Source organism: Bemisia tabaci, chromosome 1 (genome assembly GCF_918797505.1).
Source record: "Bemisia tabaci chromosome 1, PGI_BMITA_v3".
In the NCBI taxonomy this organism is placed as follows: Eukaryota; Metazoa; Arthropoda; class Insecta; order Hemiptera; family Aleyrodidae; genus Bemisia; species Bemisia tabaci.
Genome location: NC_092793.1, coordinates 77,272,401 through 77,288,854, shown reverse-complemented (window position 1 = coordinate 77,288,854; position 16,454 = coordinate 77,272,401). Strand labels below are relative to the sequence as shown.

General features: G+C 40.7%; 1 protein-coding gene across 1 annotated transcript in view; it reads left to right on the top strand.

Annotated features, from left to right (window-relative positions):
• The window catches only part of LOC109043992 (cell adhesion molecule Dscam2), a 168,404-nt gene that overhangs the window by 141,210 nt on the left and 10,740 nt on the right, over positions 1-16,454 (top strand). The window contains 16 exon segments of the mRNA XM_019061421.2: positions 86-367; positions 1,177-1,296; positions 1,657-1,830; positions 2,927-3,193; positions 4,415-4,723; positions 6,168-6,238; positions 7,385-7,613; positions 8,060-8,206; positions 8,502-8,660; positions 9,287-9,417; positions 9,801-9,957; positions 10,911-11,064; positions 11,386-11,606; positions 13,811-13,996; positions 15,012-15,293; positions 16,262-16,394. Coding sequence (XP_018916966.2) covers positions 86-367; positions 1,177-1,296; positions 1,657-1,830; positions 2,927-3,193; positions 4,415-4,723; positions 6,168-6,238; positions 7,385-7,613; positions 8,060-8,206; positions 8,502-8,660; positions 9,287-9,417; positions 9,801-9,957; positions 10,911-11,064; positions 11,386-11,606; positions 13,811-13,996; positions 15,012-15,293; positions 16,262-16,394 — 3,022 coding nt within the window.

Below are 16,454 nucleotides of genomic sequence, written 5' to 3'. Positions count from 1 at the left end.
TTTGTACATCTAATATTTATGTTGTCTCTGCGTGTATTAGTATGGATTGAGGTTAAAGTTGAGTCTTGAACATTTGTCTGTTCAGAGCCGCCGGAAATCGCGCCGTTCCAGTTTCCGGCGAACCTGCGGGAGGGGAACCGGGCGCACGTCTCGTGCAGCATCACGTCGGGGGACCTGCCGATCACGGTGACGTGGAGGAAGGACGGCTTGCCCCTGCCGCAGGACAACGAGGTCCAGGAGCACATGCAGGAGTTCGCCAGCACCCTCTCCTTCTCGCACCTCCGGGCCCGGCACACCGGCCTCTACACTTGCATCATCAGCAACGCCGCCGCCTCCACCAACTTCACCGCCGACCTCGTCATACAAGGTACGCCTCCGCAAAGCCACCGCACAAAGGATCGAGTCAGTAAAAGAGGTCGGACAAAATTTGAAAACTTTAAACCCTTATAAATCCGTTAATACAAAACTTTGAGGTTCTAAAAGTAGTTTCATTGGTTTCTTCGTGATTTTTTCTTCCAGGCGCACCTCTAAAAATTTAAAATGTGACGAAATGAACATCAAAATTTGCAATTTCAGTCAAAAATTACATTTCCGACCTCTTTAATTGACTCGATCCACTGTGCGCCGCCCATTCTATACTTTCGTCATAGCGAAGAGAGCAGTAAGTGTTAAATTTTCGAAATCGAGTTACCTTCAAAATTCGTCTGATCTCTTTTAGATGAAATCACTGAAATAGCTAAAACAGCGACGTTCATATTAATTGTATGAAAACGATACATATGCGAAAGCCGTATTTGTGCGGAAAATGCCGCGGTTTCAGGAGAAAAAGCCGTAAGTGTCAATATTCTTCCCGACAGCCAATGAAAACAGTGCTTTTCACGAAAAGTGCCGCCCTCTTCTGCCAATTTTAATATGAAAATGTATTTGTTGTGTGTCCAAAATGCAACTACAATAGGATGCAGAAGATAGCACTAACGTCTATCACACCCTACACAAGCCTAACATGAAAATGAAAAACACCCTTTTTATGTAATTTAAATCAAATTGGTCGATTTTTAATTATCCAAACGATTTCTAAGAGTCTTTTGGATGATCAGTGACAATTTGTCGAAGAACAGAAGCTTCTTTCAACAAAATTTTCGCCTTGTATGAATAAACTTTTCGCTTCATTTTCAGTGGCTCCCTCATGGACTGTTGAACCTGAAGACACCACTGTGATTCACGAGCAATCTGCATACATCCATTGTCAAGCTAGTGGCTATCCTACTCCCTCCCTTAAATGGATGAAAGCAAGAGGTATTGTAACTAGGATATAATTTATTGTCCTTTATTACTTGTCAATTTGAATGATATGAGCTGAGCATTAGCTGCAGATAACACATTAGTGCAAATAAAAAAATAAAAAAAAAAACCAGGAGATTCGCTATATCTATCTAAAAGCAAACATCAACAGTTGACAACAAAAAAGTGAAGAGATATTAAAAATTGCAACATTTTTCAGCACAAATGGATGCATATTTTGCGAGAATGTTCTAATTGACAATTTGCAACAAGAGACATCTTATTTGGAATGAATTCTAAATGTGCTGAAAATCGTGCAAAAACGCCAAATTATTTCTCTCATTCTAAATTTTTATTTTTTTTTCCTCACTACAGCCGATCAAATGAGTCATTTCACACCTTTGGAGTCGGACTCAGATTTGTACATCGCTGGAAATGGATCCATCTTGATAAAAAGTGTTCATCCGATTCACGAGGGGCACTACTCCTGTGAAGCTAGTAACGGCATTGGAACATCAATAACCAAAACAGTCTTCCTGAAAGTGAACGGTTAGTGTATGCTTTTTATGGCATTTAAATCTACCACCATTGCTTTTTTTCAACTTGTCTATAGCCCCATTATTATTGAAACTTCTTTCACATAATGTTTACTTATTTCTGAACATAACTTCAAAATCTTCATCAGGCATCTATAGACACATGAGGCAGCTGTAAATTTTCCAGAGGCAGTCGTTCATCTCTCCCTAAAATGATAGGATCCTCTCCTGATAAAAGTAGAGCACCTTCATAGGAAGAGTATGGTCACTGCGGGACCGTTCAAGAAAAATGCTAGGGTGAAATCGCCCTCTAGCCCGAAAGCTGGTCCGTCCTTGCATAAAACCAAGTAAATATTGTCAAATGTCTGCAGGCAACCATTGCTACTTCCAAACTGCTCAAATTGTCTTATCGAGTTTTTTAAGGAGACCTGCTCTAACCGACAAACGCAGCACTATGCGGTCGACTATGTCTTCAGTTATTCTTGAACGATAAAGCACAAAAACATAGCCCGAATATACGAATAAAGAAGGAGATTTAATTAAAATATGGGTAAAAAAGGCTAAAAAATTATTGAAACACTAAAAGGCAGGAGGTTTCGAGCTGTTACCAGCTTATTTTCAGCTGCAAAAACACATAAAAACAAGTGAAAAATTGAGCGGCGACCTGACCCCAGCCGTTATCACGTAACCACTCCAGGTTACGTGAGGTTACGTACCACGAGTGGTTACGTGATAACGGCTGGAGTCAGGTCGCCACTCGATTTTTCACTTGTCTTTATGTGTTTTTGCAGCTGAAAATGAGCTGGTAACAGCTCGAAACGTCCTGCCTTTTAGTGTTTCAATAATATTTTTAGCCTTGTTTACCCATATTTTAATTAAATCTCCTTCGTTATTCTTGAACGAATGCTGAAATCGAGCCAAGAATAGTGATGAGAAGTTCTCATTATTCGAGTCATACGTTGTTGGTGATGAAAATCTAATTTTATTTAAAATCTAAATTTAAATCTCTACATTTTTATATATTGTTTAATTAAAGATTATCAATCTTATTTAGATATATTTGATATTTTTAATTTTTTTTTTTTATTTATTTATTTTCTGGTGTTTAGTTCCAGCGTTTTTCCGGGAGAAATCGCGGAACGAAAGCGAGGCGATCGGGCAGGCGGCGAACTTGGTCTGCAAGGCCGACGGAGACGAGCCGATCCACATCACATGGGTGCCTCCCCCGAAGTCTGATCTACAACCCCTCCTCCATCGTTCCTCCCCCTCCGAGTACCACATCCCCAAACTTCGACCCAAACACGCCGGCCTCTACCGATGCACCGCCTACAACGCATACGGCCAGGATGAGATGCAAGTCCGACTCAACGTCAAAGGTACGTTATCATCGTCGGCCCAGTTGAGGCAAGAATATTTGGACTACATTTTGCAATTTGGAACTATAAATTCTGACTCTTCTGAAAAAACACTTATGTGCATAGGGAAACTAATGGCACATACTTTGTTTTTAAACCGGGCTACAATTTATAGTTCCAAATTGCAAAATGTAGTCCATTTGGCGATATTAAGTCACATTTTTGCGAAATTATTGTTTTCAATGTGTCAATTTGTCAGCAATGAGTCAGCACAAACATAAGAGCAATTAAACCATCATGGTACTGTGTGAGCTACATTCGTTGCATTATATTGTTAGTATTTTTTGAACGTATTGTCCCAGTAATGCCACGAAATGTCATGCAGCAATTTTGGTCTAGTATTCTTCCAATGTTTACATATTGTTCTTCATAATTTTCTTTTACCTTCATAATTATCCAATACTCATGTAACTGTCTTCTTCCTCTTTTTCCTCCTTCATTCCTTTCCAAATTCTTCTTATTACCCCTGTCCTTAAACTTCATTTCCTTTTCCTTTTTTCTCTCTTCTTCTCATTTTTCCTCTTCTCTTTATTCTCATTCCTCCCTATTTATCTCTTTTCCTCTTCTTATTTCTATTTATTTTCTTCCTTTTCTGCATCTTTTTTTTGGTTTTCTTTCACCGATTCAATATTTTTCCATGTGTTGCATGTGCAACACAAAACTCACAGGACTATATTGCACATACTCTCGCTCTCTGACTCTTGGTATTTATGAATGATAATGTGTCAAGGCTCACTTATATGAGTTTATGATGACTAACTTTGACCGACTAAAGAGACTAGTCTTGTTGACCAACTATCAGTTGAGTGGGCTGATTATTGAAATTGATAGACAAAGCTATAGACAAAGACGACAAAAAGGATTTGGAGGGATCCTATTGGTGGAAGCAGGTGGTGGCAATGGACATAGGAGGTAGGTAATGGACTAACTAACGGCAACCCACTAAAGACCCGACAGTTAGTCCATGATTTTCTTCCTTAGTCTATAAGAACCAACCATGTCCACCAATAAGATCGCTCCATACTCCACCTATGTCTTCTTTGTCTACCGCTTTGTCCATCAGTTTCAATAATCGCCCCGCAGGACTGATCAACCAACTACGAGACATTTCTCTTCCTCAAAATAAAGACTAGACTGGTTCACTAGTTTGCCGAACTCTATCCGATTGTGTTGCATTTCCAGAGCCACCGCGTCCGCCGGAGTTTGTGGACATACGCGAGTTGGGAGCGCGATGGATGATCCTCTCGTGGAGAGCGGAGGAGAGGGGACCGGACGCGACGTCAGGAGGCTCCGTCGGGAGATACGTCATCCAGTTCTGTCGCGCCGACTTGGAGGAGCAATGGAACAACATGACCGTCGCCGAGGGCGAGACGTCGGCGAGGATAGCGCCGCTGGCGCCGGCCACCACGTACACCGTCAGATTGTTCGCCGTCAACGACGTCGGCGTCGGACCGCCCAGCGTCAGTTTGACGGCCACCACACTTCATGAAGGTGGGTCTGGAGAATAGAGGGGGTTCTTTGCTCGTTACTCGGCCCAATTCAGTTCTTGCTTGTATCAAGAGTTTGCGATTTGAAGGGGTTCGATTGGGTTCCTCCCGGAACACGGTGGATCGAGTCAATAGGAGAGGTCGGACAAAATTTGGAAACTTTAAACGCTCATAACTCCGTTTATACAAAACTTTCACGGAAAAAACGAGTTTAGGGCTGGTACCTGCACGGAAGGTCCCAGCCCTAACCGGGTAGGTAAAATTGCTTCACCTCCACCGCCATAGGGGCAGGCCCGGCGCGCGTAGAGCCCAAATCTACCTGCTTCAGGGTTCAGCCCTACCTGGTAAGAGCTAGACCCTGTCCAAGTAGGGCTGGGCCTTACCCGCGCAGGGCCTGCCCCTGTGGCGGTGGAGGTGAAGCAATTCTAGGGCCCAGCCCTAATCTCGTTTTTTCAGTGTTGAGGTCCTGAAAGTGGCTCCACTGGTTTTTTCGTAAAATTTCCTTCCAGAAGTATCCCTTTAAATTTAAAATGTAACGAAATGAAAAATTGGCAGTTTTAGTCAAAAACTTCATGTCCGACCTCTTTAATTGACTCGATCCACTGTGCGGAAGAGGGCGGCGTGGATGTCCATTAAAAGGTTAGCGGCAGGAAGTGGAGGAGATCAGAAGGTGTCATTCGCCTGATGATCCGTGTGAGGATCGATTCCAATGGTGATTGGAAGTTGCAGAGCGCTTTAGTGCGCTGGGGTAGGGGCTTGATATGTATAGTACTTTCCCATACGTAAATTTTGGTAAGAGACATGATGGTATTGCTGATTTTCACTGAGATCAACTCCCAGGCTCAAAAAAAGCTCTCGAAGTCCAGGCCGGAATGGAGGGGATTTCATACGTTGCGTTGAAAGTTCACCTCTAAATCCAGTCAAACTATCCATGCCCAGATATGTAGGGAGGCTTCTAGAGAATGCGGAACACCACTCAGGGGTGTTATAGGATTTTTGTCGGTTAACCGGGGGCGTATGCCGTGCGCCTCCTATACCCCCCCCCCCTTTTGATTCGCGTATGCACATGCAAGAACTTAATCTCAAAGGGGTGCCCCGCCTCTTCAAAAGGCCGCTTTGTGGTAATAGTAAGCCTAGGTGATAGTTTTTTTGAGAACAACACGCTCATTTAGAGCACCTGCCGATTGGTAAAAACTTTGTGAATTGACCTAGATCTCCACAGAGTAGACCTCAGTAGATATTACTGTGACGAAAGATAAGATAGCCTTTAAGAAAGGAGCCTTCATATCTGAGTATCTGAGAATTTCATCAACATGGGGATGAAATGAAACATTAAATTCCATGTAGGTGAAATATATATGATAATCGGTAATTTTTGCGATGATTTCTTGATAATAATTCAATGTTAGGTATCGGAGAAATTGTTCAATTCTATTGTCTGTTAACAGCGCCTAGCAGTGCTCCCACAGGAGTAATTGCGGAGAGTATCGATTCGACAAGCATTCTCGTGAAATGGAAGGTAATTTTATGGTTTATTTTTAATAAAACAAACGTGATAAGATACGTATACATATTATTTTTAAAGTTAAGAGTCATTTCGGAACATTCCATTACGCTTGTTCCTAGCTGGTGAGGCCGAAAAAAAAAATCTCATGAGTCTATTCCGGCTGTATAACGATTTTCCTCACCATCCCGATTTTCCAGGAAAATACCCGACGAGCAGTTTTTTTTTAAAACTAACAATATTTCATCTCAACAAACCTCATAAAGCATTTTTTTATATTGACTATTTTCCCCTTCTCTTTCCTTTGCGAGAATTGCCGGAATTATTAGGAATGTGAATTTCATAGCAACTGTTTTCAATAAAAGTGTTTCAAGATTTTAATCATATAATCCTGGTTTTAATTTGACATATGAATGCATTGATTGAAAATTTTGCTCTGATGATGACGGAAGGGGAAAAGGTTCAGTAAAGATACTCACACAATGCCTTGGCTCATTCTCTATCTGCTGGAGTTCTCGCCAAATAAGTTTACGCACCTCTAGACTGCGACAGAAGGTCGCCAGACGCCACTTTTACAAGTAAAGTAAATGGAAGAATCAAGAAGATGGATCCTCTGTAGCAGTCTAAAAGTGCGTGAAGTTAATTGGGCGTATTTCTATCGAACGGAACTATGTGCATTATGACTTGAGCCCTGTTATGCACATATGCTTATGGGTCTCAGGGCTCATGTCTTAATGCACATAGTTCCGTTTGACAGAAATACGTCCAATTGCCGTGGACAATAAAAGTGGTTCGTATGACATAATAAAAAAGGGTGTCATTCCTCGTGAAAATTTACTTCAGTTTAGTAATTAACAATAAGTGAAATAAAATGGACGTATTTCTGACAAACGGAACTAAGCGCCATCGGGGGAGGAAGGTAGAGGGGGGCTTGGATTGGCGGCGGAGCCGGGCGTAAGGCTCATTCCGTCCTATACTCGCAATGCTTTTCCATGGCGCTTAGTTCTGTTTGACAGAACGCGCTATCCGGCATTCTAAATTCCTCAAAAAAAGGAACTCAAATTGGCGCTTAGTTCCGTCTGACAGAAATACGTCCAAATGAGTAATATTGAATCAAATTTATTTCAACTGTACTGATAACTGACTCTGGTGGTAATTTAGCCGGCTGCAGAGGACTTAGCGCATAATAATATAGCCGGTTACCTGATAGAGTACGGAGACACGAAGGACGACTGGGCTCAAACACGCACCGTCCGAGGACGGAAAAGATTCGAGTACATCTTGCATCAACTGAAAGAATTCACATCCTACAAAATCACCGTCAAAGCATTCAACTCCGTCGGCCAAGGCCCGGCCTCAGCGCCTACCATCTCGACGACCCTTGAAGGAGGTAAGATTTATCAACCCTATGAGTTGGACACCTTTCTTGTCCAGAGATCTGATCCAGCCTTCCCTCATATACTGTTAAAAAAACTTTTACAACGACATTCTTTTGATGCATCATAATATAAAGTCGGAACGGGTACCCTTTTCTCTGATGTCAACTATTCGTGCTTCGCTGTCGGAGTTTTTGCCTACACGACCAATTGAAGGCGTTTCTCGTTCCAAACTCACTGTCAATAAACCAAAGAGGAGGGACTCACAATTACGTTCACATGTGTTCGTCCCATTCAATGCACCATAGATTGTGTGTGACTCAAATGAAATAACTGACATTGCACTGCTTTGATGTACTTCTACAACTTACACTGGCCACAGAATATTAACTGCAACGTTTATAATTCTTGGATTATATTTTATTAAGTTTGCTTTTAACACCATCAAATTTTCTTTTAGTGCCCGACCTTCCGCCGAAAAACGTTCGATGTGCATCAGTTTCCTCTCAGATATTACGAATACGTTGGGAACCTCCTCCATCGGACAATTGTAACGGCATAATTCAAGGATACAAAGTAACATACAGACAGGCTGACCCAAAGCCAGGTATGAACCTTATTTTATTTATCCGTCTAATAATTGATTGTGCGTTGAGTGTGCGCTACTCGTAGTGAAATACTTGTACGAACAAGTGTAATAAATTCAAATATCAAACATCTGACTGAATGACTTTCATCGACTGTAAAGGTGTGCCTGTAATGTAATCAGGAAGACCAACGAAACTACTCACCATTCACTAACGAAATGCTCCTTTTATTTATTTCCATTCAGATATCAATGAGAGTGTCCCTACAAAGTTTAACATTTTATGAAATTTTGAATGTTTTGTACCTATTTTTAGGGTCACCAGTTGATTTGGACCTGAAGAAAACCACAAATTTAGAGACAAGTTTACATTCTTTGGCTAAAGCAAGAAACTACAGTGTGCGAGTATTGGCTTACACAATGGCTGGAGAGGGCGTACAGTCTACACCAATATTCTGCGCCACGGAGGAAGATGGTAAAAAAAAACAAATTATCTTACTGACCTTTTTTAATTTAATTTTTATATCCTCTCATTTTTTTGTTCTAGACAATTAATAATGATCTATGGAACTGACCTCTCAATCTTATTGATACGCCACATGATTGTTCTATTACTTGCCCTAAATTTATTGTCTACAAATGACAGTAACGTATACCGCCGTGCTAAAGAAGAACGTCGCATGAACCCTCAGGCGTTGCCAAATTTCCTTTGGTAAATCGCGAATTTCCTGGTAAAATTGTGGATATTTTTTTTCTAATTTTTCAGATTATTTTGTTCGCAACTTCACTTAGAGTTCCTGAAAATTTCAACGAAAAATATTAAATAATTTCCTAAAAACGAACGTTTCACCGAAGGGAATTTGGCAACTCTAGAATGTTCATACGACGTTCTTCCTTAAGACGATAGTATAATGACGGCAGTTAGCATGTGCATATGATCAGATCATGGTGAAAATAAGACAGCTGCTTCCTTGATTTTTCCTTGATTTAAGCAGGTTTTTTTTAGTTTTAGGTGCAAAATTTAAAGTTTTGATGGACATTTGTTTAAGTAAGGGATGAGTGCCCTAATAAACCGCAATTCTCTCTTTTCTGTTACACCAGTTCCAGGTGCACCGTCCCTGGTTAAGGCTTTGCTGATGACTTCAGAAAGTATTTTAATTACATGGAATCGCCCAAGTGAATCGAATGGAAACATTGTCAAATACAACGTATACATACAGCATGGAAAGTCGGTGAGTTTAGCACCAATTATTAGATGCAAAATGAACGTCATGTAATTTATTTTTTCTTTCTTTTTTTATTTAATAGCGGGGATGAAATGCTATTAATTGTTCCAACCATTCCAGGGATTCTGGTCTGAAATAACCAATCAGAATTGATAGCAGGGAGAGGATCGCGGCAGGCATGCGCAGTGTTTAGCAGCGTGCGAATATGAGCTTGGACACCGGTTCCATATCCCTGCAACCCCCCCTCCATCCACTTTCTGACGACTAAAGCTGGAAGTTCTCCCTATGGAATCCCCAACTGATCTTTGTAATAAAATGAAACCTGCTTTACACAATAACTATTAGAAAAAGTTGTCGTCTGAAAGTGAATGTTTTTATTTTCTTTCCAGAACGTCAAGAAAGAATCAGTTTTTGGCGATAAAATTCTGATGTATGAAGTTCGACGCTTGAAGGAATTTCAGCATTATGAATTTTGGGTGTCAGCGTCGACAAACGCTGGCGAAGGACCATTCAGTCACAGAGTTACGCAGACACCTATCTCGAGAGGTGCGTTCTTGCCATTATTCATTTTCGTCGATATTCTTCTTAAAAATTGCACTCTCTTTACTCACCTCTGTTCAGATCACGGTGGAGATATGATGATTTTGCCATTATGCCTTAAAATTTAGAAACGAATTTAAATTCTCATAACAGATGGAAGTGGCTCATTTAAGAACAATTACAGTAACTAGTTTGCGGAGGTCCTTTTTCCTTGCTTATCAAAAATGCTCACTCTATGCATTCACTCAAAAAAGAATTTTCTACGTTGTGACAATGCTGATAGGTGCAACACTAGTTGCGACCACTTAAAAAGGCAATTAAAAAGGCAAAGCAGAAATCCCAAAAATGCGCAAAAATTATAATTAAATTCGTCGTCTCCCGAATGAGGGAATGTAACTCCATTCCAAGATTGCCAAATTGACCCTTACAATCACTTTATTTTACAAAAATCAGTTGCGTGGCGTGAGGGATTGATTACGATATTTCTCCATTTGAAGCTGTGGTAAAGAATCGATTCTAGAGGTGTTCGTTGCAAACATCTTGATAATTGATCCTTTTCCATACATTTAATGGCAGATCAATCAATTCATCGCAAAGCACGCCACGCCACTGACAAAAATGTATCCGTTCAATTTTTGTCCAAAATTTGTCCATAAAATTTCCATTTTTTGAATGAAAATCAGTGAAATTCTCAAGATTCGCTCGATTAATATGTAATTTATATGAAGGGAGAGGCAACATTGAAATGTAGCTGCGTCTTTCTTGTGGGAAACGACGAACTGCAAGGCAAGCAGCCAAATATAGATACTGTCAATGCATTTATCGTGAGTTTTGAGCCATTTTTCACAAAAAACAATTACTCTTGCTTTTGTTGTGGTTGAAGTTTATATTAGACCCATTATATATATTAACACAGGTTCATCTTAGCTGATGTAGTTTGATTTAATGTTTCATTTTAGTTCCAGCAAGGATTGCTATGTTTCCGAGTAAAGTGTACGGGAGTGTGGGTTCCCGGGTGGTTCTCCAATGCTTTGCTGTTGGTCTTCCAGCCCCCTCGCGCTCTTGGTTGGATCCTAGCGGCACCGTCATCGCTCCGGATGGCCCTAGAAGAAGGTTAGTAAACTCAACTTGTAATTTCGAACCTGTTCCAGTAAAATTTCTGTCTCCAGTCCATATTTCCACTTTTATTACTAGTGCTGGTGAAATATTTATTCAGAGAAAGGATTGAGAAAATTTTTTGGAAAATGTGGAGTCAATTAACCACTCGTTCCCATTACTCGTGTGAACCTTTCCCCTCTTCTTCCATTTTTACGTGACACGTCCTTAACTATGCCCGTAAAATAAGTACATCATACCTACACACGTAAATCATCTCAAAACTTATAACGCAACTTTTTGTATTCTCATTAAGCATAATTCTTGTAATTTTGAAAGGATTCTGATGGACTGGAGTTTATCACTGGGACCTCTGAGTCTTGATTTGGCGGGAAACTACTCGTGTCACGCTGATAACGTTTATGGTCAAGATATCCTAGTGTATGAGCTTTTCGTTCTACAACCACCGAGCACGCCTACTTTATCGGCGACTTCTGTGACCGCAAGCGGCATTACGCTTCAGTGGATGACGCCCGCTAATGGAGGAAGTCCTCTGATTGGTCAGTCTTCAACATCTCGATTTCTCACTCCGTCATGTACTTTTTTGTATCAACATTGACTCTTGATAGGAAAATTGCACCTATGAATTTGTTTCGTATAATCACGTGCAGAATGTTGACTGCATAAAGGGTTCATCTATTTGTTGGTCTATCAACTACTTTAAAGACTAGCATCCATGGTACAAATCGTTAGCTTCCGAATCAACAAATTTAAAATTAAATTTATTTGTGAATATCAGTTTTAGGCGTTTTGCTTGAGGACATGGAAGGAAAGGGTGTGGGGTCAAAAATTATCACGGGAGGGGGGGGGGTATTGCAAGTGTACCAACTACCTTATAATCAAGAAAAATTACAATTTGGAACAATTTTCCGGTCATGAGAGTCGAAGGGAAATCCGGACCTCCTGGATCATCCCTCCCCCTTCCCCCGCTACGCCACTGGTGATTGTGTAAGGTAGATGCACGAATACAGTGTAAAGTTACTTACATTCGTTGTTTTCAATGTGATTTCTGGTATGCATGAATCACCTCAATTTTTGGCTAATAAGCTCAATTTATAATATAAAAGTTACATAAAATACATCCACGAGAGAACTAAAATATAGTTACGTCCATCTCGTTGTACATGAATGGTAATTCATACTTGACGCTCAGTTCAAGCTGTACATACTTTGAATTCAGTTCCCGTAACCAATAGACAATAAAAACGTTAATAGCTTAGCTAGAAATTGATTTCAGTAGTTTTCGTTGCGCGAATCGTGTTCTGCATGAAATTCTGTTGAAGAATCATGTATCAAAGTGCTTAAATTCTTAACTTGTTCAATGGTCCATTCAATCTAAGAAAGCGGACGTAGAAAACTTTTCTAACTTTTCTTAGAAAAAATGTTTTATCGGGAGGAAACGATAGGCATAGCTGAACTCCTCATACGGCGTTGAAACACAACATGGGCCTTTTAAGCCATATTTTTCGATGCCGCGATTATGGTAACCTAACGCGAGTGCAAATAATCGCTCCGAACTCGGTGCGGTCGGTGTCGAACTCATATCAGCGCCTGCAAGACTGCCTGAATACTTCTCGCATTGCACCAAACGCAATGCGAGAGTTATTCGCGATAACTACTCGACCCGGGTATAGACACATTGCCGCTAACTGGATTGAAGGCGCATCACGTTGTGAAGATGACTCGACACTCGACCGAGCTCCCTTCCCTGGCTTGCACGACGCTAAAATCGCCGGAAAACAAGGACCATGCGTCACTTTTTTTGACGGTCCCTGCCCGGTTTTTGCCACAATTAAAGGGTAAATAAGTGTCTTAATTGCAATGATTCAGCAATTCGGACGATGTTTAAACGATGCAGCGATTCTGTGACCTGATTCGCGTAAAATTAATTTTGGTTTAATAAAAAGAAAACAGAAAGAACGGAAATATCGCGTCGAAATTTTTTGTGATTTTATATCAAATCATTCTATCCGGGAATTTCTCGGAAACTTTTACAAAAACTGCGTGTAGTTTTTTTTTTAAAAAAATTGATCAAAAGTTAAAAAATTAGTAGAGCTTTGCAACGTTGCGATTGGAGATAAGAACACTTTTTTTCCGCATGGGTGTAGGCATATTGCCGCAAGCCGAATGGAAGTCGCGTCACACTGCGAAGATGACTCCACCGCGTTCCCTTCCCTGGCTCGCGGGACGCTAAAGTCACCGTGAAACTAGGATTACGTGTCATCATTCTTGCCTCTCTGCTCCGGTTTTTACAATACGTAAAAGGAAAATATTTGTCCTCGTTGTAAGGATTCAGAAACTCTGAGGATATTTAATTTTTTTGTTCTGTTACATAAAAAGAACACAGAATGAGCGAAAATATCGCGTCGAAATTTTCGATGCTAACATTTGAGATCATTTAGAGAAATTCGTGGAAAAACTGTGTGTAGATTTTTAAAAACGGTGTACAAAAATAAAATACAAAAATTGGTATACAACGTTGCAATCAGAGACGAATATGCTTTCTTTCGCATGCACCCGTCGGCTTTTGAATCCACTCATCTCTTATAATAGTTTAAACGCGGTTGTTCTACTATTTTTTACGTGTAGTTTTTCTCAGCGGTTGGCGGCCGCGTGCGCACAGGCCTCTACTAATATTATATCTTGTTTGCATAAAACTCATCGTATGATTTTCCTTACTTACATAAGCTGATTTTAATTTCAGGTTATATTCTTAAGTACAGGGATAATAAAGATAACTGGAAACTGGTGGAAATTGACGCCGATAAGCAGTCGATCACCCTGTACAAACTACGGTGCGGAACCCTGTACACGCTGTTCTTGTTCGCCGTGAATGCAGTCGGGAAAAGTGATCCTAGTCCAAGCTTGACGGCCTCGACCAAAGGCGAAGGTTCGCTAAATTTCTTCATGATTTTAGTGCTTGCAGATGTCATCATGATATCTTACAGAATACCTTAATTGCTGAAAGAGGAGTTTGAAAATGGACTTCATCCCTTTCCTACCAGCCAACTCATCGGGTCTTTCAAGCATTATGTTTGGCATTTTGACCGACTATTTGACCCTATTTGTAAATTTGAATGAGAACCAAGGTGTGGTATTTCAATACAACACCTTGGTTCTCATTCAAATTTACAAATAAAATAATGGTGTTGTTCAAATCAAACCTTGTTAAATTTGATCCTACTCTACCCTTGTAAAGAGCTCGTAAGACAAACTCTGTCCCCCCTCCCTCTTGAATAACACAAGATAGGCCTGATATTCTTATAAAAATAACAAACATTTTTTTGCCTCTTTGGAGCAAAGTTGTTCTCTTGCGGCACACAGTGGATCGAGTCAATTAGAGAGTCAGACATGAAATTTTTGGCTAAAAATGCGCATTTTGATGTTTATTTCGTCACATTGTAAATTTTAAATGGTGCTTCTGACAGAAAATTTCACGAGGAAACCAATGGAACCACTTTTAGAGCCTCAAATATTTGTATGAACGGAGTTATAGGTGTTAAAAGTTTCCAATTTTTGTCCGACCTCTCCTAATGACTCGATTTACTGTGCGGCGAGGAACCTCATGCACGATCATTGCAGCACCTGATAGCTTGCACTGAAAGAAAAAGTAGCTTGGATCAAGCATGATAATTCTTGAATTTGCCGCCAAGAATTTTCTTCATCTTGCTTTAAGCTGACTTTGTCTTGATTCAAGAAAAATAATGCTTGGGTTAAGCAAAAAAGTAGCTTATATTAACCAGCAAAATTATTGATTTAAGAAGAAATACTTCTTGGCGGCAAATTTAAGATTATTTTTTTCCAGTGCGTGTCAGGTTAAATTTCTCTTCCTCATCGTAGTCTGAGACTTTGGGTGCAGAGACAATAATGTTATGCCTCAGCTGAGTTACTTTTGTTATTTTCAGCTCCAAAAAAGCCACCAGTGGAGGATCTGATCCTGACGAATTCCACTTCGGCGACTTTGTTCCTGGACGTGTGGCCCTCGAGCAGCTGCCCGTTCAAGCAGTTCACGGTCGACTACCGCCAGTTGGCCGACTCCGAGTGGACGAGTCTCGGCACGGTCAACTCCTTCATCACCATCCCCGATCTGGAACCGGCCACCTACTACACCACCAGGATATCTGCCCACGGCGAGGCCGGCATCTCCACTTACGAATATGTTTTTGCCACCAGATCCAAAACAGGAGGTATGCATAGAGAACCTACATAGGAAGAGTGCCGGTACCGCATATAGCAAAAGCACGGATATGTCAGTAATGGAGAATTTGCATGCAACATTTTTATTGCTTCATCCGAAAGTGCTTAAAGAGCTGATTTCATAGTATTTTTTATATTTTTTCTGATACGGGAAATAGCATAAAAATATACTTAAAAGTGCGAAAATGCACCGCCTAGTGATCTCATCTGGCGGCTTTTCCCATTTAAACACACGTATTTTAGCCGATTAGATCATTTTGTCATATCCTCTCCAATGATTGTTCAATTCATGAACCAAGGGTATCCTCGTGTTCAGTTCACCAAGTAGTGTCCACTTAAACACGAAATTCATCAAATTGCAGACACCAGCAAATTTTTAATCCAGAATGATTTATTATTAAAATTCTTACGACCCATCGTTTGTTAGGCACGTGCCTACTCAGTTTTTGCATTTTACTCATTTTTGCGGAAGAATGCTCATGTATCAACATTCTTAAATTCGCCATCTTGGTTTGATATTGAAATCTGAAAATTGGCAGTGACATGTTTTGTGTTAGGAGGGTGAGTGCCCTTCGGGCCTAAGAGCTCCATATTTTGGCGTGTCCGTTCTCTCCCCATATGGGCACTCTATTCTCAACAATACATACACGAAAGCTCGAAAGCTTTTAAAGAGCTCTCTGGTGGCCCGCGACTTCTAGCCTCACAAAGCCCCACAGGGAATCAGCGCACGCTCAATTCTTGCAAAACCCCCTGTCGCCATCCTTTTCCTGAACGTTCTCATCGACTCACTCCATTAACCCTCTGTCTCCTTTATCTATAGCTTTGTCTATAGCTCAATTTCAATAATCAGCCCGCTACCCTTGATCCCTGGTCCGCACCGCCATTATCAATGCACACCGCTCATGTATCATGTTCCCACCTTTGTTGCAAAAAGCTGATCGTAATTTTTATTTTTCAGAATTGATTCCATTGGAGTTGATACCGGAGCGATCGGACTTGAATTTTGCTCAATTTTATACGTTACCAATTTTACTAGGTGCCTTAATTGTTCTTTGCCTCTCTTCGTGTGCCTGCTTTATAGCTAAAAGAAGGTTAGTAGTTATATTTAAGTTTACTGGGAAGGAGCTGTCCATAAATTACGTAACGCGAGT